We start from the raw sequence: 27,497 nt of genomic DNA on the forward strand, positions 1-27,497 counted from the left end.
CATAATTTCATTTTTTTTGTAAAATGTAATTGTAAATTGTGACAGATTTTTTTTGACATATCAACCAGCCCTAAGCCTTACATTTTTGTGCTATAAAGCAGTTCTACTAATCACAGCCTTCCAGTCATGTTTCTGTTGCACAATAGGGCTAGCCCATAACACTGAAGCTACTGTATGTGTCTAGTGTAAAATCCACAGGCGCTTCTCCTCTGCTTGTCCGCGAAGTCTGAATCTATTTACTTGCATAATTAAATCACATTGAAAGTATAATCATGTGTGGAGGACTGGAGCTTATTATGCACTAGTTAGCGAGATCCCATAAGTAGCGCGTATGCCATCTGTACAATGTCCTTGGCCTCCTAAATTTGACTCTAGGCAAGTTATTCATATGCAGCACAGATTCGGCTTGGCTTAGTCATAGAGCAAGTGTTGCTTTGCCTCCCATCTTTTTGGGTCATAATAACCACCAGTTTAGCTTCACACAGACAGTCATGAGCACTCTTGGCCATGTCGCCTACTATAATAACAAGTCTTTGCTCTGGGCATTCAAGTGTCCTTATCAACTCGGTGACTGTGCTATTTAGACCCAAATATGGCCGGCGTCCATTTTTCCACCCCCCGCGGTTTCCCTCCGATCGGTCACATTTATAGGTCACAGTCAGATGTATTTCAGAAGCAGCGGGGCGGGGGCATAGTGCGAGCATCAAGTTCAAATCTCCACCCGTGGGGGACCTTTAAACTCTGCCACGTCTGGCCCGGTTACTGTCATCTCCAGTCCGGCAGGTTGCACGTGCCGCCCTCATTACCCGCCACGTCCGTCAACCGGAATGACTACAGGAGATATTATAGCCGGTGCCTTTTCCATCTCACTTCCGTCCCTCGCCTGACATTTCGACTTAAACTGTTTATTTACAATACTGAATGAACAGGTGGCGGCCACAGGGAGTCGGCTGTCAAGCGCCATTGTCAGCACTTCTGCCTGACAGCGACAGGAAATTGGCAACTGAATTTCTGTTGCCACCGATTTCACTCTGTGTCTGTCCTCTCGTGCTGCTGTTTGCTCCACATCTCCGTGCTTCATCATTTGTTGGAGGTTGCAGTGTAATGTCTCTCACTTTGTTTTGACAGAGCCTATACAAACATATGCACTTCTCCTCGTCACTAATGAACCTCATCAAGAATCTGTTTGTATACATATTTGAAGAGTGATGCCTGTTTCAACTCTAAAAGGAGTCAGATTTTCTACATATTCCGAATCATAACCTTGTAGCACTCATTCAACAATAGTATAGTTTTTACTGCTGGAGAGTGCCCCCTGGTGGCCATTAGCCAGATAAAATCTATAAAGTAGCCTCACTGTCGTATAAGCCTCAGGGTTCAAAGCGTGGGGAAAAAGTAGCAACTTTTAATCAGAAATGTTCAATATTCTTGTTATATTTATGCTAAAAATCATTTTACAAACACACTTTTAAAGCTTTGGACATTTATATTTATTAAAATCCCTGAAAACATGTGGTGCATAAAAAAGTATTCATTTGGACTTAAAGGAAGACGGCCTATTTTCCAATTAAAAAGCTTCTGTAGATTATTACTTGGTTACATAATACAAAGAGCTGGATGGTCCTCTGTCTCATATGGGAAAGACGTGCCTCCCTGCAAGTATCGTTAAAGACTACGTCCAGTGCTTGGTCTCAAAGCATGCAGGAATTTTTACCATCTCTACTAATATTTTTTATATTTCTTTAGCTACTATAGTGTGACACAGAGCTGTACACCAACATATATTTTACTGATTTGCTGAGTTATGACCATTTTTTATTTTTTTTTAGTCTTTTTTAGTATAGTTTGTGAGTATGAACTGGAGTAGAGAGAAAATTTGGGGATTTTACAGTTAGACAATATAAAATGAGAGGCAGGCCATGGAGTTGTTAATGCGACACCATCCTCTTAAATAAATCCTTCAATTGTATTTTACCACTGAGTTGTTTATATTGTAACTTACATTTCTGAATAATATAATAGTGTAGCTTTTATCTGGTATGTATATGGTTTTATTCCAGAATGTTCTGACCAAAAAACACAATTTTCTTTATGCCTCCTATGGTCAATGTGGATAACGGTTGTCAGACAAATAGTGTCTAGGAGTTCAAAGCATAGCGATGATTTTTTAAAATAACCCATGTGCTTGTATTGCCTTTTAAAGTGTTTCACCCTTATTGTGATGGAAAACAAGCTTGTTTAATCCAGCATGCAGAGTGGAAAACACAAAACTGTCTCAAGATGTTCCCTGGTCTTTCGCCGAACTGGAGCGTGCTGTATTTTGAACATTTGAGAATTTGATTTGCTTCAGAAAACATTTGACCAAACACAGGTCAAGTCTTCAAAGTGAAAGCGCTATGCTGTTACTCTGAATGCTCCCTCATGTGTTGTCACAGTTCCAACATTTTAACATGGGTAGATTGTAATATTGGCCCAATTTATGTAGTAATATTGTCTATTGGTTGGGGTATATTATTGTGTAGTATTGATCTAGTGTTGTTGCAGTACTAAAATTTTGATACTAAGGAAATGAATCAGGAATAATGTAAATTGCGATACCACAATGAAGAAAACTATGCTCCTTTCTTAGCGATGGAATGTCATTTTCATACACAAAATAATAGTTCCCATGAAGTTTTATGCTAGTTTTCATTAAGGTCAAAATGTCACGAAAACTGTTTTGGAAAGCTTAAATTTAGATTTGATGTTAGTTTTAGTTTTGATGCGTATCTGATTTTTTGATTTGTTTGTTCTGACAACCGTTATCACAAGATGGACAGAGCTGATGTAGACATTAATTGGACTTTCTTCTTCAAGAGATTCTATCCAGAACAGACATTTTTGAGATGCAGCTTATATTCTGGATATAGCAAACCTCGCCCAAATACCACAAGGCACTATTCTCATCTCAAAAGACTTCTTGAGTGTCTTCCACAGTCCTTCTCACTCTCTTTCTCTCACTTTTCTTTCAAAGCTGACAAATGAAGAGGATAAGGAGTGCGATGGGTGGGGAGGATTGGAGCGCTGATTAGATTAGAGAAACATACTGGACTTAACGCTCTCCTAATGAGCACTACAAAGGATTCAAGCTGCATCTCGGGGGGATTTCAGCGAGGGATGTTTCGCATGATACAGCACGCGGAGATGTTCGAGTACGGGCGTTTGCGTAGAAACTCGACAAAGGTGAAGTAGAGGTTACCTTGGGACTTCTCTGTCCCCTCAACAGTAGTGTGGAAATCTGCTTAATTAGCATCCAAAGCAGATAAGAACTCTTTCTCCAGGGATCACAACACCAAGGATGGGAGAGTTTGAAAGAGACGACCTGCGGAGACGAGCCTTTTTGGAACACGAGTAAGCATTTTGGAGCTTTGTTTTTCCCTTTTTTATGTTGTTTGCTCCAAGCTTTTGAGGTTGGTAAGTAATTAGTAAACTTCCTGCCTTATTAATTCCTCTCTAATTGTGTTCAGTTTTTTGCTGTAAGCAGACATAGAAAAAAACAAAAATAAGAAAGAAGCCTTTTTAGGTGTAGTTGGTTGTGGTAATTGGTTATGAAAGTTTGTAAGCTAAACACTTTACAACTTTAAATAAAGCTTTAGAATTTATCATTTTAGATGGTGTTATACAGGGTGTCCATAAAGTCCATAAAAGTTTACAATTTAAAAATGTAATTACAAATACAATTGATAAGATATATTCATTAGATCTGTTCTGTTGTACTCAGTGGTTATACATATTTTTATCACATTGCATTTTTGTATTTCAGGCTGTTGATTAAAGAGGCATCCTTTTGAATGGATGGCTACTCTTCCAGAGAATGCACAATGTGCATCATGGGCTCTATGGGGCTATGTTAAAGATATCGTGTATTGAACACGGATACATTACTGAACTAAAGCAAAAGATAACAAATGTGACTACAACCATTCATGAGGCTATGCAACAGCGAACATGGCAACAAATCCGGTTTGTGCGACTAATTGTGCCCATACAGAGGTGTATTAAATGATGTAAAAAACTTTTGAAACCACAGAGTACAATAGAGCATGTCTGATTAAGAGAAAAGTTGCCTTTGTAAGACTTTTTTTTTTTTTTACTCTAAAAAGACTTTATGGACACCCTGTATAAAAAAGACATTCACACTAAAACACATTTGAACAATACTTAATTCGGTCATTCAGAATTTAGTCGACTCTGTCACAACTGGTCAGCTTCAATCATCTTCAGTGTCATTTCCGAGTATGGACAAGTGATTGTTAAGTTACCTTGTGCGTCTTTCTGAAATTTTCATTGAGGAATCATTCATTTTTAGAAAGTTTGAATTAAGTACAGTGGTCACCTCAGGTCCTATTTACTGCTACAATTGATTGTCTATAAAATCTCACTTGCCTGTCACTAACTTTGGTGTGTGCGCCTTAAACATGCCGACTTTTCAAAACTGATTTGTTTGTGTTTAAAGTAGTGAGATTTGTTTTATGCACCTTCCCCTCAACAGCTGCTTCCTCATAAGCGAGAGGCCAGTGCCACATCAGCACGAGCTGTCAGCAGCGTACAGAGCGGGAGTTAGTCACCAATTCCTCCATCTCCTTATATTGGAAACAGAGTTGTTTAAGCTCCGAAAATGTATGCGACAGCAGGACCCCACGCACCCGGGGCTTGTGTGCGGTCCCAGCAGCTCGCTCTTTAGAGGAAATTGAGAGAAGTGCTTACCGGGTTGGACAGGCTCAACGAGAACCTGCCTGCCATGAGAAGTCTGCTGTCAGGGTTTGAGAATCGCACTGTTGCAATCTCATTAAACCAACAAGGCCTTTCAGTCAGCTCTCTGGAGAGACGGCAAGGCTGGATTGTGTTTTTATTTCCCTTTTCCCTGCTTCTGAACACATGTAGCTTAAGCCACAGAGTGGGGCAAGCAAATGTATGCAGAAAATCTACACCCCAAAAAGCCAGTCTTCAGTAATGTGCATCCTATTTATTCCTATTATTTGGACATTTCTGGAAATTGTTAGTATATTATATGGGAGGAACAAGTGCTCATTACAGCCTCCAAGAATATGTCCAATTATAATGCATATTAGTAATGGTTGAGCAACAGTAGAAGGAAAGACAAATTGTGACATTGGGAGATACTAAAAAAAATAATGAGGAATGAGGTTTGTCTCTAATAAAAATGCCAACTTGAGAAAAATTAAGTCAGGAAAGAAAACCATATACTAAAACAAATACTTAATTGTCAACTGCTGGATAAAAACATTGAAATTTCTCTTGCAAAAACACAATTTTGAAACATTCAGGCTTACTAAAGCAATGAATATCTGAGCATTCACTGAGTTTGTTACATTCACATTTTGGTGGTGTCAGTGCCTTTTCCACAGAGTCATTTTATTGGATTTTTCAGACAAGGCCATCGCTTTGCTAAAATTTTCTTTGATAGTTGAGATCCAAGTCTGTTTTTCAAAGCTGGTTGAATAATAGGACAGACCTCGGGGCAATGGTAACCACAAAACATGCTCCTCGACTGCATAAATCTTCTAAATTGGTTGAAATCTTTTTTGTTTTCTTTTTAAACATGGCTACCAAAAGGCTTTTGGAACGACAGAATTTGCACCTCAAGGCCTCGGTTTGTCTTGAGCAGTGGCAGCTTTTGAAAACACCCAAATGCCTGTTTCGGTTACATTAATTTTTGACAAACTGGCTCATATCCCTGTTTAATTAAAATCTGGTCAAGTTATGATTCTCTAGAAAGTAATATTTTTTATTGACCAACAAACACCACAGATGGTGCTGACTGGAGTAGTAATTTGTAAATTTAAAACTGTATTATTTTATTTCAGTTTAATTATGTTTGCTCTTCATTAAAAACATTTAAACTTGATGAGCTGATTTTGTCAAAGTAAGGTGTTGTATTTTTTAGTTACATTAGTTACATGCACTTTTTTCATTTCAACTTTCTCACCTTGGTAATCAAATGAAAATAGACAGGGACTACACCCTAAAACTCGATGAATAAGACAAGTGGTACACTATATTTATACTCATATCTCATACAATACATATAAGAGGCATTGTGTAGCGTTACTGCTGTGATGAAAACTTGCCCAAAATGTATTTTACAATTCATGCGGTTGTTTGAAACCACATTTTACTGCCCATGCTTGGTGGGAAGCAGTGCGCCAAAGCCTCTTATGTAACATCTTATCCAAACATTCAAGGAACCGTTTGCTTCAAAAAACTAGGTCAGTAAAATAATTACTCAGATGAATAATAAGAAAAAGGAATGGGAGCTAAAAAGAAGAGAAACATCTTGAGAGCCTGTTAGGTCTGTTTGATTATATTGTAAATTATAAATAATATGGGATTTTTTTTTTTTTTTGCATTCCCTGTTGTTTATTCTCACTACTCCTAGATTAATTTGTCTTGAAACATCTTCCGTTTAACACATCTCCTGAGCGTGAACTCTGCAGTGTTTACTAGGGTTGTCAAAAGTATTGAAAATCAGATATTAATGTATCCTAAAACTTGTATCGAAACGAGATCTTTATTTGAGCAGGTATCTATACTAAAAAGTCACATTCACAGGAATTGCACAGATATAAGGCCACATGGTAATATAAAAGAAAGAACTATTACTTAATGTTGAAAATCACATTCTATTGTGTCTTTTATTATCATTCTTGTGCCGCAATTGGTATTGAGTATGGAATCTATACCTTAGTGTTTAGTTTGACACTTTAGCTTTGTGACAACAGTAGTGTTTACAAGCAAATACATTGTCAAGATCTTGTTAGAACAAATAGCCTTGCTCACCCTGGACCAATGAACATGGCAAGTAGCTGTGCGGAGTCAGAGAAGACAGGTCTGACCAAAAAGAGAGGCATCCACCAGAACACTGCTCCTCGTGTCCGTAACCATGGTGATGTAAAGTCGAGCTGCAAAACACATTGATCATTCTCGGCGCTGTCATCATTATTATCCGAATAATTCTTTCTCCCCTCGGCGACTCTACCCACTACCCCTCACACTCTGCCTGACAGTAAAGGAGATATTCTTTTGTGATTAGAGACAAAATGTGAACTACTTTCTTGTGTTTTAAGTCTTCACATTCAAAGAGGCTGTATTCGATCTTTTTCATATAAAATTGTAAAATTAGATTTGCCCCAGTACAGTATTGTAAAAGCATCTCATACGGGCAAAATAAGACCGCTCTGTGCTTTCTGCGTCCAATTATTGAGTGCTTTTTTTTCTTCTGCCACCCAAGAAGTGTGCTGTTAGCATGCTAGCTCTGACCTCTGAAAGTTAAAAGCTCATTGAGGTGAGCAATTCGGTAGCTAGAAATGCCTTAGGAAAATGGGGAATAACTTTGAATAAAACCAGATTCAAATTAACTAGTTGTCTTTGTAAACCTGTAATAGTAACTCAATAATTAATAATAAGTATGTTTGCTTTATCGCACACAGACGCACCATACAGAGAAGAACAGGTGAGGGATCTAAAGGCAGCTTTAAAGGGCACAGACCCGTCCATCCCACTGGTGTTTGTCAGTGGTAACCATGACCTTGGTAACAACCCCACACCCAAGACAGTGGAACAGTACTGCAACCAGTGGGGAGATGACTATTTCAGCTTCTGGGTAAGAAAAACTCCTACTGAAACTGATGTATTTGTATGTTCCTTTAAATGAAACTACTAGATGACATTTTTTCATGGCACGTTTAGGCAAAATTGCTATATGGAAATTAAACTGTTGATCTTATGTCTTATACAAAACAGTTATTCTTTGTAAACCTAATTCTCAAATGGGGCAAATCTAAGTCCCATGGGGTGAAATTCTGTGAACGTTGTGTAGTATAATTTTAACCCTCTTTATCAGCATTAATTGGTGGTTTTGGGATGGTTTTAACTGATGTTGGTTTTGAAATATCCAGAAATAAAATATATATGAAAAAAACAAAGCAGAATTTTATTTAGAAACCAACATTGGCTTCTTCTATATATAAATGCAGCTGGTTTAGTCTTACTCTTTTTAGATATATCTTTATCAGCATATATCAGCATGCGACTTGGTTGTGTTGCAACAGACCTGTTTTGCTTAATCTCGAATAGCATCATACCAGTGGTTAATTAGCTGTAGTAGTAATGTGTGTGTGTGTGGTGCCAGGTGGGCGGGGTGCTGTGTCTGGTCCTGAACTCCCAGTTGTTCTTCGACGCCTCCACCTGCCCGCAGCTGAAGGAGGCCCAAGAGACATGGTTGGAACAGCAGCTGTGCCGAGCCTCCGCTTCCTCTCCCTTGGTATGACAACACCACTGACACAGAGCTATTCTTACAGGCCTCACTGTTCTCACTGTTGTGCTGGACCCATTCTTAACTGTGGAAATGTGTTGCCAAAACAGGAGCGCAAACCCAAACATGTTCTGGTCTTCCAACACATCCCCCTTTATCTCAAGAGCCCAGACGAGGAGGACCATGAATACTTCAACCTGCCGGGGGCAGTTCGACAACAGTTGATGGACAAGTTCAAGAGGGCAGGTAGGAAGGTTTGGTATTTAAACAGACTGTACATCTAAGATGGAAAAAACATGCTTAGAAATAATACCACATTACTATTTCATTTACCAAAATGCAAGTAAAAATATAGATCTAAGTAACTAAGTATATTTAAGTGGCTTTGAATCACAATTAGGCCAATTTACTTCTATGTTTTTAAACTGTGTAATATTATATACATAGTTTAAAGTTTAAAAAAAGATTAAACATAGTTTTCTGACTCTACAACTACGCAAACTATGCATATTGAGTCACATGGAGAGTACATAGCTACAGCCCTGTCTGGCTCCTTACTCTGAGAATTAATACCCCATTAGCCATCGGCAAAATAAGAGCTCTTTGCACATACCTAATTGAATTAAAAATCTCTTCCTGTCGGGAGAATAATTCCATAATCAGAATCCATTGTTGTAGGATTAGAAGAGTCTGATAGGAGAGTGCTCGGCTGGCAAGGACAATAAGTCTTAACGAAGCACACATACACATACACACACGCACACACGCACACCCAAACACATTTGATTGACAGGACCTCTTATATGGACATGCTTTCCAATCATGCATCAAGGTGACTGGTGAGGGATGCTATTAATTTCATTATTCTGTCATTATTGCAGCATGTATTTAACAGCGCTGTGCTCCGCTGACCCTCCTCGCTTGTAATTGATTGTTTCTCTGAAGGAACAGCAGTTAAAGATTTAAAGGGCACATCACATGCTTGTCTTATGAAGGCTATTACAGCGAAAACAAGACTACAGAACATGGCACGGGCAAGTGTCCTTTCCTGTTCACACTTGTCCTGCTGCCATTAGCCATTCTAAACTTACATACCTACATACACACAGAATACGTAGCTGTGCTGTTAATTATACATGATGGACACGCTCCGGCTCACAGTGAAGCTTCCTACACTGTACCTCCTCATGTTTGTATGCATGTTCATTGGGGTTAATGTATGGACATGCAGTGCAGTACGGAGGCTTACATCTAGAGTGTGGGTGAGATTATGGCTGATCTGTGATTTATGGAACAATCTTAACAACTGGCTTCATGAACTTGTCAGCTCCTATCAGCACGGATCTGAATGCAACAGCAACTCTAAACCTGTCAGCGCAAAGAATTATCCCCATATTGTAAACGCATGTGTGATTTGTATGGGTCTAAGGCTGTGCCATTGCAAAACTGTTAATCCAAATACACAACATTGTAATTTTACATTTTTGAATCAAGACACCAATCACATGGATATCCAAGTACAAGAAGTTCACATAATGCACTTTTTTATTTTCTCAGTTTAAAAAAAATAATTGAACAGAAATAAATAATAAATGTCACAAAATTGACTGCCATCCATCCATTCATTTACTTGTATTTTTTTTGTATTAAGTAAAGACTCTTTGAAAAAAAACAATGAACTATTCCAGACCTTTTTAGCCCAGTCAAAATAGTAAACTAAATGTAACCCAAAAACCCACTGCTTTATGAATAGTATTTTCGTGTCTTCCATTGTGATTTGCTCTGATGCTGGGAGCGCCTCTTTTTCATGTGCTACAGAAGTCTGGCTCTGTGTTGTGTATTCTGAGTGTGTCCTGGAGGCACGCTCATCGTAAAGACACTGGCTGTGATCATGTCTGCGCTCACAGCGGTTCATAAGAAAGCACGCACTATACGTTTGTAGTGAGCTCGGAGATCATTGGGACTTCTGCAGTGCGTGAGAGAAGCGAGGCCATAAACACAAGCCAGAGGTGCTTAGTTATTCAACCAGGAATATAGAGAAAAAGAAATATTCAAGTAGTGACATGTTTGCAAATAATTAAAACATTATAGAAAATACTTTAACATGCTTAAACACTTCTATTCACACACAAGAATTGAAGAATTTAAGTTTAAGTTTTCTTTATTCTGCATTATTCATCTAATGGTAACATTGTTTACAGAACGTTGCCAATTACAAACAACTATTATAATCCTTTGTAGTAGTTCATACAAAATATTAGTCTTGTACTGATCCGGCTTACTCATTTCATACCGATTTCGATACTATCGCTTTAACTATTTGCCAATACCCAGTATCAACAGCTACCTGTGCAGAGACTGAAAACAGCATTTTATTTCTTTAAACAAAAATAAAACAAAGCTGATCCAAATGTGTTATGTACAAAGCTGGTTAGTAGTTATTAAAGGTTCCAACATTACGAGACTTCTTAGGCCAACTACAACCAGTAAATAGTCATACATTTTTAGGCCCAAACAGCACATCGGTTGAATTGATATTTAGAAGCAGATATCCAATCCAAGCTAATTTTTCAATATCGTTGCTGATATCTGATACCAGTATCGGATCAGTGCATCCCCACAAAGTATGCATAAAATGTAATTAGTAATGTACGGTATAAATCTGTGAAACTGGTCAGCATTGACAAACATTTTTATATGTTGCCATGTTTACCAATGTCCCATACTGTTATGCTAACTTGTATTGAAAAATGCAGTTTAACCCCCTATGGTAGATATAAAATGTAGGTCTCATCTGTGTAGCTATACCTCTCTGGACAGGAGTGCATCTGGCAGAAAAAGCCCCAATGGAGCTTCTTCTCCAGAGGCACAAACACAACAGTGTAAACAAGTGAAGAATTGTGGAAAACCATGATGTTATTACACTTTATTGAAAAAAGAGGCCAGGCCAAGTGCATTTGTCTGGCTGTCTGTACGATATGAGGATGTGCATCCTTTCATCCATGTTAAATGACTCTCCCCTGGACATGCTTTGGCAATTTGCAGTACTTTCTCCCTCTCTGCGTATACGTTTATTTACGGATCATGTGTCTTCTTCCCCAGTCGGTTCGTCCTCGCCGCAGCACCGTGTAGGCCTGTGCCTCCAGATGTGTTCTTCTAGCACCATGATCATTACTGTCATTACAGTGTGGGGCAGTGTCATTAACCTCACGCATACACACTCCTGTCTCTCAGAGGGACCGCAGAGAGCGCAGGGACAGCAGAGCTCTAATTGATGCCAAAGTAGCATGGATATAATTTTTGTCTTTGATTTCCATTTCACTAAGTAAGTTCCAAGGATGAAACTTAGCATCACATCTTTAAGCTAATTATCTGACTATACCAGATAAATAATTACGACTCATTGGCTGCCCAAAATTAAATTACTTTTGTGGTGTAAAAACTAATTTGGATTTATTGCAATGATGAATGCAGCAAACTTGCCCAAACGTCCAAGGATCTTCTAGTTCAGGGTTCAGGCTCTATCAGGCTGTATACTTTGTAAAGATTGCCCTCCAAATATATCAAACTTACAAAAAACTCTTAAATTCAGATAATGTTTCTTATCCACATGACCTTTCGTTATACAAGCCACCTCAGATGAAAGGCAATAATAATACTGGAGTTTTGGAGCCTTAATCAGAGAGACCTGGTGTGAGAAAATTACTTTCATTATGTAGTAATCAGCAGTCTTTTTCTAGCTAAAATTTTAAACAAATCGAGTCCTATCAAGATATGTCCAAAATTACGTATTTAATGCAAAAAGTTTTTTAAAGTACATCAAGTAATCATACTGGTGAAAAGAATAGTAAAGCTGTTAAATAAAGCACTTCTGAACAAGTTCAATCTTCCAAAACAGTGACTTTGTAAAATGTCCTTATTTCAGCATTGGATAGTCTTCTTGGATGTTACACAATCTTCTTTAGCACCAGTACAGTCCATAGACAGAGTAAGTTGTATTTGATGGAATCCCATATGCCGCTTGGGGCTTCAGCTCTGTGAATTTGTGATGTTGTTATTGGTACTATTGGCTTTTCTGCAGCCCCTATCCTTTCAATACACCCCTCACTCCATTGGCGTATGATGTAACTACATACAGTAGTCCCCTGCAGAAAAGGCACTTTAATTGATTTTTCCTCAAGGATGTGATTTTCATTCCTCTTGCTTTCCTTTGGCTCATATAAAATTCATGCTGGAGTAATTTAGTGTGGCCTGGTGTGAGATTTCTACATGTTTAAGCAAATAAATCTCCATGCAGCAGCGATACATTTTTCATATGGATCTAATATCACCTTACTGGCACATGTTAAAGGTGCAACAGCAATTAGTCTTGGCGTGTTCGTCAGAGTGAGCGTTCCCTGTGAGCTGTGCTCCTGCTCCTGCTCATATGAATGACAGGCTGTCTCAGAGCGCCGGCCCCTCACAGGCAAACCAAATATCACAAGCCCTTTTAAATGCACATAACATAATTACAGTTTATATCACATAAAAGACCTTGATATTAATTATTTGCTTGCGTTAATCAAAAATAACCCTTACAGGGCTCCGGACTGTGACCAAATGCTCACATTTTGCCCTATTTTTGGTGCGAGTACCTTTTTCAACCACTTGCACATTTGCAACCAGATTTTTTTTAGATACTTGAGTGAGGTGCGCACAACTTTTCTCAGTTAGAACTGCTTAGTTTGTCCCTGCTACAACAGCAGCGTCAGGTACAGCTGAGCAGAAGCTGAACAGGCTGCTGAGGCTGGGTCTCTTTGCCTACTGCAGCGGTCAGTGCTGAGTGTGACCTGCAGACATCTCTAGTAGATACTAGAGATGTCCAGGACTTGTCTGAGGCTCGTTTCCTCTATAACTTTTCACTGAAGTTTTTCAGCATGCTCAAACGGTAGCATGCTAGTAAAACGAATACCCAGAGTAACCTTTGTAAACTCGCTCCATGTTTTGTCCCCACAGAGGACAGGTGCAGGGACAGTAGTTTCAGTGAAAAAAGTGAAAGGAGCTAAGTGTGTTAGCGTGAGTGACTGACTGTGTATATATATATATAGTACTGACTATATATATATACACAGTGACTTGCAAAGTATTCATCCCCCACTTTTTCACATATTGTCATGTCAGAACCACAAATTTAAATACATTTTCTTAGCATTTTGCATTTTATGTGAATGAGCAACACAAAATGGCACACAAGTGTGAAGTGGAGGGAAATATTTTACAAGATTTCCTTTTTTTTTTCTTGGAAGAAAACCTGTTGGAGTCTGCGAAAGATTTGAGACTGGGGTGGAGGTTCAGCTTCCAGCAGGACAATGATCCTAAACATAAGCCAAAGCGAAAATGGAACGGTTTAAAGTAAAACACATCCATGTGCTAGAATGGTCCAGTCAAAGTCCAGACCTAAATCCAATTGAGAATCTGTGGCAAGATCTGAAAACTGTAGTTCACAAACTGTCTCCATCAAATCTGACAGAGGTTGAACTGTTTTGCCGGAAAGAATGGGCAAAAATGTCAGTCTGTTGGTGTGTAAACCTGGTGGAGACATAACCCAAAAGACTTGCAGCTGTAATCGAAGCAAAAGGCGGTTCCACAAAGTATTGACTTAGGGAGACTGAATACTTTTGCACGCTGCACTTTTCAGTTTTTAATTTTTTTAATTTTTTTTTTATCTGGAGATGTTGTATAATTTTCTTTCTACTTCACACTTATGTTCCATTTTGTGTTACTTATTCACATAAATTGCAAATTAAAAAATATTTAAATTTGTGGTTGTGACTTGACAAAATTTGAAAATGTTCCTGGGGCGTGAATACGTCTGCAAGCCACTGTATATACAGTCAATGTTTGACAGCTGTACTGCTATTCACTATAATATGCAGCCTCTGCTTTAAGATGATCCTCATATGAAAAAAGAGTAAAGAATACTTACCTGGCAAATCCAAAAGGATATCTCTGTTTTTTTTATACAGATTGTTATCAGTTTGATCCCCACTTCTTCCTTTGTATCTTAAATCCAGTCAAACGTAATCGTGCGGTCACATCTGTTTTTTTCAGTGACACATTTGAAACAAAGGAGCTCATTAGCCACATATGATTTACAAATAAAATCAAATTGATCTCACCTCAGATTAGCTAACCCACCTGTCACACCCATCACATGAAGACGAGGAGATTCACCGGTGTCCAGACTCACATCAGTGTCTCGTTGCGTGGGATCTAGAATACACACCTATTCGATACTTTACAATATTACTCAGACTATATATAAATGAAACTACATATGAATAGTACGAGGGGGCATAGACAGGAATTTAGACAATTCTTATTCAAGTTTATAATAAACTTACATTCACTAAATATATGATTTTTCTTACAGATGACTTTTGCTCCCTGCTTCTAGCTTATAAATAAGTCTGTCTCCATTAAAGATCTATTAGCTGGTTACATTAAAGTTAAACATTAATGAAATATATACATTAGGTCTGTAATATTGACTAGAAAAAATAATGTATTCATATGATGCTCCCCAAAATTTTCTGGTTGTGCTCCTAAAAGATTTCAGTCAGGGGCTACAGTGCTCCTGGAAAGAACTGTTAGTCTAGAGCTCTGCCTTATGTTCTACTCATTTTTTAGACCTAGGCCATATTCACATTCCATACATACATAGCATCAAAGTGTTTGGTCTCCCTGTGCTTTGTGGTACCAAGAAGCTTGTTAAACTATACATTATGCATTTGCTCAAGTGACTCCATTGACTTGATTGTTGTGGTGGCACTTCTGGTTAAGCAGAGATCCCATTCATTTCAATGGAGACAAAAAGTTTCACCACTAAAATATGATATAAAGTAGGTTGATTTGTGTAAAATGTTCAGCGTTAACATGAACCAACAAGTCAACAATACAGTGATTCTCTGGGAGGCTTTCAAACTTTGTTTTGGCTTTGTAGTCCATATAGAACTTGTTTGCTGGCAAGAGCAGCAGCCCTATGTAAAATAATACAACCCAAATGACAATGGCGGCACCCACGGCAACTTCCAAAATAAGGGAAATGATAAATTGGCAATGATTTCCCAAGAACTGTTTGCACTGGAGTCTGAAAAGTCTCTGTTCCTCATAATTGTAAATAACTAAATAGCATAACCAAAAACAAGCCTGGACATGAAAAAAAAAAAAAATAAATAAAATGAACAAATTATCCAGCCACGTAGCAAACATATTTCTTTCAATTTAGGATTTAAACAAATCAGCTCTGAAGAGTCTAATCTTCAATGAGAAAATCTGAGGCCTCCAGATGTGAAGTGACTCATAACAATCAACTGTGTAGTGACTGAAAAAGACACATTTTGGACAGGCCTGACGACTCTTGTAGGAATCCAAACATGGCGTGATTCATTGTTTAAGTGTACCAAACGTGGTACATTGGTGGACCTTTCCGACCTTCAGCTTGTTGCTAACGTAAACACAAATCCCCACATCGCCCGAAGGAATCCCCTTATGTTACTACCGTGCCTCATCACTGTCATACCCATAATCTAGTAAATAATGGATTCTCCTGTTTTATTGCCTGCACTAACACAGCAACAAAACAAAGCAATATGAAATAGACCCCAAAACGTAAAAAAATAAATTGCTGGAATTATGGGGACCCGTTTTACTCACAAAAATGCCTTTAGAGGAGTAAATATGTGTGACAGGGGAGCAGCAATCCCCTTCTGAGAGCCAAGTGGAGTATCCCAAACCCCAGCAGCGCTCCCAGTCTCATAGATGGAGTGTTGTAATTAGATTTCTGCTCCCTCCTCCTCCTTCCTCCTCTTGAGATTCTACCCTGATACCTCTGGCTAACATACAAACATGTGCACGCGCTAGCCATTCTCTTTGTCGGGGAGCTAGCTTAAACATGTTTACGTATAGTGAGAACAAAAACACTCGCGCAGCTGAGAAATTCACAGGAACTCCCCGGCACGGCTGCTCGCGGCGAAGTTGTACGTATGGTGGCTAATTAGAGGAGCAGATAAGCCGAGCTCATTCTCTTTTTTGCCGGCGGTTGTCTCTATCAACGAGAGTCCTCTGCTGTTCAAAAGCGAAGGCGCATTCATCACCCACCAGGGATTTGATAAGAGGCCACGGTTAAGCCTTTAACCCCATTGTTTTAATGATGAAGTCTCTCTTTTTTCTGTGTCTTTCTTTCTGGAGGAGACAGTCTTCGTTGGCTCCTCTTTGTGCCGCAGCCAAAGGAGTAGCAGAGTTGCAGCTCAAACGGTGCAGTGCTGGTTATCAGAGCAAGCACAGCAGCAGTTGTATCCCACTGCGTTGTAACAGTGACTAAAGGAAGATTCTACTCTACATATATATATATACGGTTATACGGAAAAAACAACCCAGAATGTAGTGTCATTAATCATTAATTTTGGGTCTTAGTAGAAGTGAAGTAGAATGAATTGAAAGTGACACTGTAAATGTATAGGTGTTTCTTGTGTCTCATCAGCCTAATTAACTGACCTCATATAAACATAAACAACATATAAGGTGTGGAATAAGAAGAATGACTATTACAGTCAAGGCGTGCAGTGAAATGGATTAACTTTAACACTTGCCCACTAACTGGAGGGTTTCCACTTTTAAGCTGCAGATAAAATGTGGTGAAACAAACAAGTAGCCTATAGTAATTATATTACTATTATTTATTAGTTGGCTGGCCATTATATTGGGCCGATATTTGCACTTTTTTTTAGCATATCCACTATCAACCTTGAATCTACACTACTCTCTTATCCAGTTTGTAGTAAAACAGGGTTGTGGGTGAGTTCATAGGAAATTCAAATGATATAATTTGGTGGAGTTTTGGTTTCTCTGGATTCTAAATAAATAAAAGGATCAATCTCTAATTAGGTTTATATAGTAGGATCGGCTGCCATAGCTTTGAATAGACTTTATTCCTGACAGCTTATTTAAATATTTGGCGAGAGAGGTATATATATGAAATAGTCTATTCATGAACTCAAGGCTGATGTGAATGAGCTCTGTCATTATAGTCATAAACCTATCCTCATGGTATTGATACTGTGACATTTTAATACCACTATATACCTTAGTATCAGTAATTGTGCCATCCTTACATTTCACCCAACCTCTCTGACCCCTACCTACACATCAGCCCATTGTGCTTTGGCAGATACGGTAATGTGCTTTAAAATATGATGATGAGATTCCATGTTATATTCAAACTGACCAGGGGACAGAACCCAGGTTGTCTATGTGCAAGCATGCTCAAACTGTAGAGTGTGACTGATGAGCAAATTACAGCCGCAAGATACCTCACTGCGCTACTGTGTCATTCTGTGTCCCTCTGTCATGCAAATTATCCACCGCCAACATCTTGTGATAAATTATTTCCCTGACATGCTCTTTAACGACCACACGCTTTCGAACATGACGCACGTTCTCATAGATGTGCAAAAATGGTGCTCGGCTGTACCTGAAAAAGTTCAAAGGGAGGGTATAACAAAAGGGTGAAAAGAGCATATGAATGAGTGCCTCGCTTTTGTGATGTGGCCCAAACCAGGAGTTGATTAAGGCATCTTCTAGTATAATGCAAAATGCCTCTTTGTTGACCCCTTGTGGCTTGAGTTTGCATATCTGGTCTTGCCTTTTTGGTGGTATATAGGGCCACAACAACCAATCAGTTGACAAATCGGAAAAATAATCGCTGACTTGTCAACTACTTAAATAATCATTAGTTGCCCAAGGGCCTCATTTTTCAAGCGTTTGCTCACGTGCTAAACGGCTAAATCCATGGAGCAAAAACCCAACACAGTTTCTCACAGAGACACTAAAGAAGACACTGCTCCTTTTTGCTCGTATGAGTGAATGAATATGCAACACGAAGCATTTTCTACAACATGCACAAAATCTAAGGCAGACGAAATGCAGGTGAAGTTGTTAAGCTGGTGCTGCTAGATTTATTAAAACTATGAAAGCTAAAACTGTGTGGTAATAAAGTACACTGGAGAGACGGGTGTAAACTTTTTGCACAGGATAGCTGCAGCACATATTTGATAGTGATTTAAAGGCTTTAAAATGAACCAAAAGGACAGTTGAGATAATAACGTGTTTAAAGCAGCAGTGATAAAATATAAACTCTACCTGCGACAGTGTGGCCCCGACTCCAAGTCTTCCACTGAACTAGAGCATTCCACAGCAATTGTCCATCAAACTGGGCTTTTGCCTGTCTGTCCCCTGTCTTAAAGGGGAAATGTGTGATACGTGTCCCTATCTCTGCACCACTCTGATGCTACGAACAAGCATTTTCATGTATTTCTGCGATCCCATGTTGGGGGTTCAACATGAAAAGGATGATGCTGGTAAAGTTGCTGTTCAAAGTTTTCACGGGTCAGAGCATCAGATGCTCGTTAATCCAAACACTATGTGAAAATTTTCAGAATTGGGACAAATGTGAATTTGCACAACACGTCAACAATTCAATCAAATTAAAGCAGAAGCACACGAACTTTTGAACTCACTGAATGATCTCGTTTACATATCAGTTTTTATGGCAGAAGTTATACGCATCCTTCCCATTGATAAATCTCATGTAACAGGCCCACAAAATGCACATGCTGTTTTTCAGTTTATACTCACAGTTAAGTGCATGGATTGACATTTGAGGCCCTTGGTGTATACAATATTTCAGATGAGGGGATTCTAGAAATAAATATTTAAAGGTGTACTATGTATGTCCATTGAGCTGTTACTGCTTTGCTTCTTATTTTCCACTGTATGGCATTAAACTGATAAACTCCAGGGAGATAAGCAAGTGACGCACCAGACCAAGTTAAAGGCCAGATCTGTGGAGAGGTGAGCTCACTCAGAGTAGCAGCAGTAGATGTTCCACATTATGAAGCGCACCACCATTTTCAAGCAATATGGGAAAGAAAAAGGATCTTTCAAGTGCCGAAAAACATGAAATAGTTGAATACCTTGAACAAGGTATTTGAAGCTGCTGGTTTCTCTGGAGTCCTGTGAACATCAAGGTGTAAGATCCTCCAGAGGCTTGCAGTTACGCATAAACCTTCTATTCGGCCAACCTTAACCAGTGCTCACAAGCAGAAACACCTCCAGTGGGCCCAGAAATACATGAAGACTAATTTTCAAACAGTCTTGTTCACTGATGAGTGCTGTGCAACCCTGAATGGTTCAGATGGACGGAGTGGTGGATGGCTGTTGCAGATGGACGGAGTGGTGGATGGCTGTTGGAAGGCTACCATGTTCCAACAAGGCTGCGACTTCAGCAAGGAGCTGGCAGAGTCATGTTTTTGGGCCAGAGTCATGGGGAGAGAGCTGGTCGGCCCATTTAGGGCCCCTGAAGGTGTGAAAATGACCTCTGTAAAGTATGTGGAGTTTCTGACTGACCACATTCTTCCATGGTACAAAAAGAAAAAACATGCTTTCCGTAGCAAAATCATCTTCATGCAACAAAGCACCATCTCATGCTGCAAGGAATACCTCTGCGTCATCGGCTGCTGTGGGTGTAAAAGAAGAGAAACTCATGCTGTGACCCCCATCCTCCCCTGACCTCAACCCTATTCAGAACCTTTGGAGCATCCTCAAGTGAAAGATCAATGAGGGCGGGAGGCAGTTCACATCCAAACAGCCGCTCTGGGAGGCTATTCTGACATCCTGCAAAGAAATTCAAGCAGAAACTCTCCACAAACTCAGTTCAATGGATGCAAGAATTGTGAAGCTCCTCTCAAATAAGGGGTCCTTTGTTAAAATGTAACTTGACCTGTGAAGATTGAAATAGCTTTTGATTTCAGTAATGTGCTCATGCTTCTAATTGAAAAATGAACAAATGACCATTTTCAGTTCTTTACAACAATAACATGGTTTGAAACTCTGCTGTGCATAACTATTTGGATCAGTGAATTTTACGTTTTTATTTTTGAAAAAAATACTGTTGTATGGGGGAGTTTGTTCAATGACATTCAAATAAATGACTGAATGTAATCATTCAGTTATAATCTAAAGGCAGATGACATGAAAATCATGATGTCATTTATATTGACAATTTGGCAAAATCAGAGAAAAATATCATTTGCACAATCATTTGGAACGCAATAAAAACACCTGTAATTGTGTAAATGCAAGAAGGATACATTTAGTGCCGTACTGTGAAACATTCCAAGAAAAGCAATAACTTCTCCATGGAGACAAGCCGAAAGGTTACTCAGTGCACCTTTAAGCTAATTACTTTCCGGAAAGTTTTATCAGCCTTTTCATTATTATGTTATTTTTGCAGTCATCCAACAAACAAACAAACCAACAAAGCTGATGAAAAAAACTGAGTCTTGCCCAAGATAATTATTTTTCTGCGCACATTGGCACCACCATTAGCCTCCATAATAACGGTTATTTGAGAATATTCCCGCGGATGGCAATTAGGAACGAGGCTTGGATGAGTGCATCTAATAAAAATCTAATGTACACCAGCACAGCAGCTCATATCAGCTCATATTGCCGGGACTCCCCTCTCTCGGCGCGCGCTTTTCTGCCTCTCTGACCGCAATTCAATTTGACTGCGGGTAATTTCCCTCCGTTTGCATTCAATATGTTTTCATCTCTTCTGACTGCTTACTCGGGGTATTCTCCAACCTCTACCCCCCCTCTACTCCTCGCGACAGCTCCTCCTGGCTCCCCACGTCTCTGTCTGTCACTGCAAAAGGCCAGTCCCCAGATGGTAGTCTTTATCACAAAGGAAAGCACAAAAGCAGCGTCAGTGTTTCAAAGGCTGACAGGTAAATGGGATTTCCGCTGCGGCCCGAGACAAGATGTGGAATTATCAGTGGAAAAAAAGCGTTGTGTTTTTTCAGAAGAATCTACTCAGCGTGTTGGGAGAAAAAAGGATGGGGGTGAGCTGCAGTAAAGCATGATAAAAACGACAAAATAGGAGGAAATTGGTCTTAACAACCCATGACTGAATAACTGCATCCGTTTTTGAGTTTCATGAACTAAGGCAGTCACTTACGCTTGTAGTGCCTTGGTGGAGGGGAAGGTTTAACTTGACTGCGCACCACATAATAAAGGAATTGCATTGTTACTCTAAGTGGGCTTGCCTCCCCACAGATCTCACCTGTAACATGGTATGGTTTTATCACCAACTTCTGTTTAATACCATAGAATGGAACACTTGAGGCAAAGCGCTAACATCTCTATGGAGACAAGCAAATCCCTCAAACAAACTCAATTTGATCTTTCTGCTGTTCTTTCCAACTTTTGCATTGCATTGTGGGCTATACTGACTGACGCAAGAAATGTGTAATATTGATTTTTTAGACAGAAGATCATACAAGTCTGGAAATTATGATTTATGTCTATTCTTGTTTAAAAATATGTCAAATTTATTTAGTCCATTAGCAACACAGTGGTCCCTCGCTATATCACGGTTCACCTTTTGCAGTCTCCCTGTTTCGTGGATTTTTTTTGTTGTACAGTTTTTTTTGTTTTTTTTGTTTTTTTTTTACAGTGTATGGGCGTGCATTGAGTTCTGCGTCCTGATTGGCTGAGGGACTGTAGACCATTGTCCTTCATTCTCCTCCGTACCGTGTCTCCTGTACAGTACAGAATGTGTTCAGCCAAATTTATGTAACCTGTATTAACATTTATTTGGGTCATTAGTGTTTTGTTTTTTTACTTTGTACTTATTTTATTAACAATGAATATTATGAGATGAGTTAAGTTGAATAACGACGAGCTGAAAATGTCAAGAGCAAGAAAATACATCATATTAAATCAAACTGTAACCTGTTAAACCACAGCCTTAAGGGACTGGCGAGAATAATATATTTGGGTTAGATTTACATAAATGTTGGATCACAGTGCGACTCTGAAGTGCTGTACGTTTGCAAGTTTTCTCCCCGACAAAACCCACAATGTCGATGAAACGTTCTGCACCGACAAATTCCAGAAACTGTTTGGACCTAAGTGTTTCTTTGGAAGGGAGATATAATATACAAAGCTTTGAACTTTGACGGTGTTTAAACAAGAGAGAAATGTGAGAAAATGTTAATGCCTGTGTGAGAAAAGTGTATAAAGTGTGTGGTGAGGGGTTTTACAGCTGCAAAACATGTAGAATAATTGTATATATAATTGTATATAAAAATAAAGCTGACTACTTCGCGGATTTTGCCTATTGCGGGTTACTTTTAGAACGTAACCCCCGCGATAAACGAGGGACCACTGTATAACCTAAATATGCATGTTTTATCTACAAAGTGCTACATGGATTAGCCCCGCCTCCCATGTCAGACCTTTTCAAAACAAAAAACACCCGAAGCATGAGGACCAGGGCCTCGTCCAGAGGAGACTGTGAGGTGCCCTATAGAAAAACTGCCTTTGGACAAAATGCTCTTTCTGTGAAGGCGAGTAAGATCTGGAACGGCATTCCACTTCAAATAAGAGAGTGCTCCACATTATCCACTTTTAAAACTCAACTCAAACTCTGGCTGAAATCAAATCAGTCATGTGATCACTAATCAATACATGGACCTCCCTTCTTACTTTTCTTACCTTTTTTTTTTTTTTTTTTTTTTTTTTACTCCTCACTTTTTAACTCTTGTATATTGTACTAATGTGATGTATTTGTTGTACTTTTTACCTGCCTGGGGACTGCGAATGTAAATTAGCTCTGTAGCTATAATCCGGCATATTTACATTTGTTTACAACAGATGTTCATTAATGTGCATTGTCCCTATCAAATAAATAAATAAATAAATAAATAAATAACCTAACCCTTACAACGCGTACACTTCGGTTAAAGTTCTCAACCAACCAAGACCATTCACTTTCTATTGGGAAAGTGGGTCTTTATCCCAAAACCATAACACAAAACAAGAATGTAATATTTTGTGATGCCACATAGTAGTGTATTTTGTATTTAATTTATTTTATTGCTTGTCCAGACCCTTTTTTTGTTGTTCTAACAATTAAACTCTAACAGTCCTCTTTCTTATCGCCTTAGCTCCCTTATACATTGTGCCTTAAGACAGACTGCAAATGATAACAGCAATTATCTGGAATAACCATTCTACTAAATGATTCCAACACATTTGTAACTTTCACAAATGATCGTGTGCTATCCAGTTGGCTTGAAGGCAGAAATTACAAACTGCAAAAATCTCGTCTTGCGTCACCAAGTTGATGTCCAAATTATGTTTTTTCCCCTTCTTCAATTACCAGAGCTATTGCGGTAACAGCGGCTAATGGTCCTATTCCCATCGCTGATTATGATTCAAGGCAGTGGTGGTGATAGTGTATTTCGTCATATTCCAATGAAGAGCCAGTTATTACCCTGGAGGCAGCAGCAGCTCTCCAGTGTGGTGAAGGGTTCGCATTTTTCCTCTCTCGCATTGACCTACTGCGGCTTCTGAATTTGAATTACTTAAAAATAAGATCCACATGGATACGTTTTGTTAATAGTGTTTGCAAAAAGCTTGCAACGTGACGAACAATCAAACAAGCTCCCCACTGTAGAAAGATTTTTTTTTTAATTTTCTTTTAGATAAAATTGGAACACTGGACAACATTGGATGCTAATTGATGCTAAAACTATTATCAAAACTTAATCTCTCATTTGAGCAGGTATCAATACTACAAAAGTCACATTCACAGGACACAGAAATGAACCGTTCCTGAACAGCTTTAGAATGATCTTGAAATGTATCAGAACAATTATAAGACCGCATAGACCTGGACGACTGAGGAATTACACAGATATAAGAAAGTACTATTATATAATATTGGAAATCGCATTATTTTGTCTAAATATTCTATTGTATTGGAACTGAGTATTGATTGTATTCCTTAGTACTGAAATAAAGTTTGAAATTTTAGTATAATTTTGTAGTGCGATCGAAATGTTTAGTGAGTGAAACACTTTCCCACAATGCACCTTGAAAAGTAGTGTATAGAGTCAGACCACAACAGCAGATGGATTTATTGTTTCCCCTCTAAGGCAAAAAGCTCAATAATTCGATCCGTTTTGATATTTAACGTGAAATCCAATCCAATCCATAAAAGTGTGAATAAATTGCTTCTATGACTCATTACAGATGCAAACTAAGTACTTATTTATTGATTTATTATTATTATTATTTTTAAATATTGTAGATTTAGAATTATTTGTGTGGTTTAAATGTACTCTTGGGTTGTTATGTCAGTGGTATAAATGAGTTTCAGTATTATCGTTTATTGTCTATATTTACTTCAGCAATATATCAAACTTCAGAATATGTTGTTGTGACAGGCCTAACTGTGTAGAGAGCAAGGTTTAAATCACCATAGGATGTGACAAAATATGGAGTCATTGTATATTCTGAAACAGTAGGGTCTTTTGGGGAGAACACTTTACCCTCTAGTAACTAGTACTTCTAGCTGAGTGGAAAATTGTGTGTTTTCAGCCTGTCTAAGCATCTACTCTCAGACAGTTTCAGAGGTCATTTTCATTTTTGGCTGCCGCTTCAGTGTGCTCTTTGTTCCTTTGAATTGTTTGTCCTTTATTCAAATGGTCTTCCTAAGCCCAAAAAGCTTTGGGTGGTTATGTCATTAAAGAGGCTCAGGTTCAGGTGGGGTGTCCTGACTTCTTACAGTCTCGGTAATAATTCTACTTTAGAAGGAAATGTGCATATGAATTTGGGTCAGGGTGTTATCGTTGAGCTCAGGCTAAATTGTTTCTCCAGAATCACTTTTGCTTCCTAAAAGCTCTTTGAACAGACTTGGCGCAGCGAGCCAAGCCATTCATATTTGAGAGCTGAATTTGATTTTGCTTTTACTCAGGTGACTTTCAAACTTGGCTGTACTTAAAACTACAAAGAAAATGTGCGGCTGTGGTGTTTGTCAAGTGTCATTGAACAAGGATAAAAGTATAGCTCACTTTAATTACAACTAGTTGCTGCATATTTGCATCAGTTCTTACCATCACCATTTCATTATTGCCATTTAAAGGCTCTATCTGATTTTTATGGCTTAAAACAAGAAAAACATATCTAGTTCATTTTAAACTGCAGTGGTCCAAAGCTGCCCTTGCTCACATTCCTAACACTGTAATTATTCATCGCAATTACCATCATAGTAATACTAGCAACGCATCAGCCTTATTTCCTGGTTTGTGCACAATAAAGATGCTTTACGTTGAGATGCAGACACCATACAGTGATCTTATTTTGACCTGTTTGGAATTTTCTAAGAGCAAAACCTTTAAAATATAAAATGAGCAAAGAAGAACAAAGAGTCTTGAATCCAAGAGTCTGGTTTCTCTGTGTGTCATCTTGCCCTGAGCTGTCAAGTGAACATACATACAGTATATTTATACCATGAGAACAACTGGACATATCTGGACATATCACATAGGAATAAGTCTTTGGGTCAAGAGGCCGTAAATGCCCCCTCTCTGATCACCAAGAACCGACAACACAGAGACACAACCATGGCTAAACACAGATGGCATCACTTAAAGATGGTTGTGACACAGGCTTTGTCTCCACAGTAAAGATTAGCATAAAGAGTGCCATAACAGACCTAAAGAGAAACTAAAACTAAACTTTATTACCTCCCTAGGGACAACAGATGGAAATTTGCATATTTTCTGTCATCTGGCATATTTACACAGTAATTACAGATGTTCATTAGTAGGTACTGTCCCTATCAAAGAAAATAAAAAAGTTAAACACATTATTGTATGAAAAAAGAGTACAGCCCCTTGTTTGTTTCCTTATTCTGAAATAACTTTGAGGTTTTAAAGCTGCCAAACAAACACAGCTTTTGCCCACATCATTTAAAATTCAGATTTTTAAGCTTTTCTTGCATATAATTATCTTGCTGCTGAGATACTGAGCAATAGTTTACAGTATAGTTTGATAGTTTATAATTTATACAGTTTAAATAGTTCTTTTTACTTGTTTACACTGGTATGTTTTCTGTCTGTTTAATATCAACATGTTAGTGTAGAAAGTGTGCTCTAATAGCCCAGCGTATATTTGAGTAGCGGCCCGGAATAGAAGCCTTCTGACTCATGTGTTGACTCCATAGCATGTGCAGTACACTGGGAGTGCCCCGGCTGGTGCGTGGTGCTTTGACCACTGACTGTGTGGGCTGCTCTCATCATCATTGGCAGCAGTGACACATAGATACATATGCACACTTCCTCCCACACCATTCCTCTTATGGCTCTACGTATCATTAGATCGCTCGATAGGGAAATCTTTACATTTGTTTTGAGGCCGTTTCATTTGTCGTTATTACAAGGTTACGGTGTGTATTTACTATGTGTTTGCCTCCCTCCACCTCCGCTCTCTGTGGATTGGGATGTTTTAACAATCAGCAAGGTGAGTCATCAGGTGAGCCTTGACTTTCCAGGTTTATATTACAGCTGCATTTATTCTGGCCACATGGGATGCCTGAGTAATTATAAATATCATTACTCAGGAAATGCACATGGCAGAATCGCTACAGAACACACTGAACATGCAACATCTGCTGTTATTCTGATACTGTTTCCCATTGAGTTTTAGGACAAATAGGGTGTTGTTTTGGTTTTATTCTTTGACACCTTTCTAAACCAATCGAAAGCCATATGACGTATAGTTGTTTAGTCGATTAATTTGTTGATGCTGTCTTAGTCAACCAAATCATTTAAGTTAGATTAAAGAGTTATATGAGACAACAGCAGAAGAGATGAGATATGGAGTGAGTGATTTAGCTCAAGATTTGGTATTTTTAGTATTAAAAGGCAGATTAGCGTTGTTTCCTTGTACTTTTTCCTGTATAAATACTTGCTTTTGAAACTCTCAGTAGTCTTGTGAGCGCAGTTTGGGTCATATATTAATAGACACGCAATAGTTTTGAGAGCTTTTGGCACGCTCTCTTTTTAGTTGGCTAATCCATCAGCAGGACATGGCTTTAGTGAACCAAGAGTTTCTTCTTCTAGTTGACTACAGCTCGTTGTGGCATGTATGCAGGGGTAGGAGAAAATGATCATTTTTGGAGCAATGTCATCTTGAGTGCAGCAGACTGGATTATTTAAACATGCCTGAATCGCTCAAAATTTAACTTACATTTGCAAACGAGAAGCCAAAACAATTATAACATGGTGAAAAC

The 27,497-nt window shown here is 38.7% G+C and overlaps 1 protein-coding gene across 1 annotated transcript in view; it reads left to right on the plus strand.

Moving 5' to 3' along the window:
* Positions 1 to 27,497, plus strand: part of cpped1 (calcineurin-like phosphoesterase domain containing 1) — a 48,224-nt gene that overhangs the window by 12,369 nt on the left and 8,358 nt on the right. The window contains exons 3-5 of the mRNA XM_033985337.2: positions 7,491 to 7,663; positions 8,192 to 8,323; positions 8,425 to 8,560. Of these exons, the coding sequence (XP_033841228.1) occupies positions 7,491 to 7,663; positions 8,192 to 8,323; positions 8,425 to 8,560 (441 nt within the window). The remainder of the gene's footprint in view (positions 1 to 7,490; positions 7,664 to 8,191; positions 8,324 to 8,424; positions 8,561 to 27,497) is intronic.

The sequence above is a fragment of the Periophthalmus magnuspinnatus genome, chromosome 19, assembly GCF_009829125.3.
Source record: "Periophthalmus magnuspinnatus isolate fPerMag1 chromosome 19, fPerMag1.2.pri, whole genome shotgun sequence".
NCBI classification, from domain to species: domain Eukaryota; kingdom Metazoa; phylum Chordata; class Actinopteri; order Gobiiformes; family Gobiidae; genus Periophthalmus; species Periophthalmus magnuspinnatus.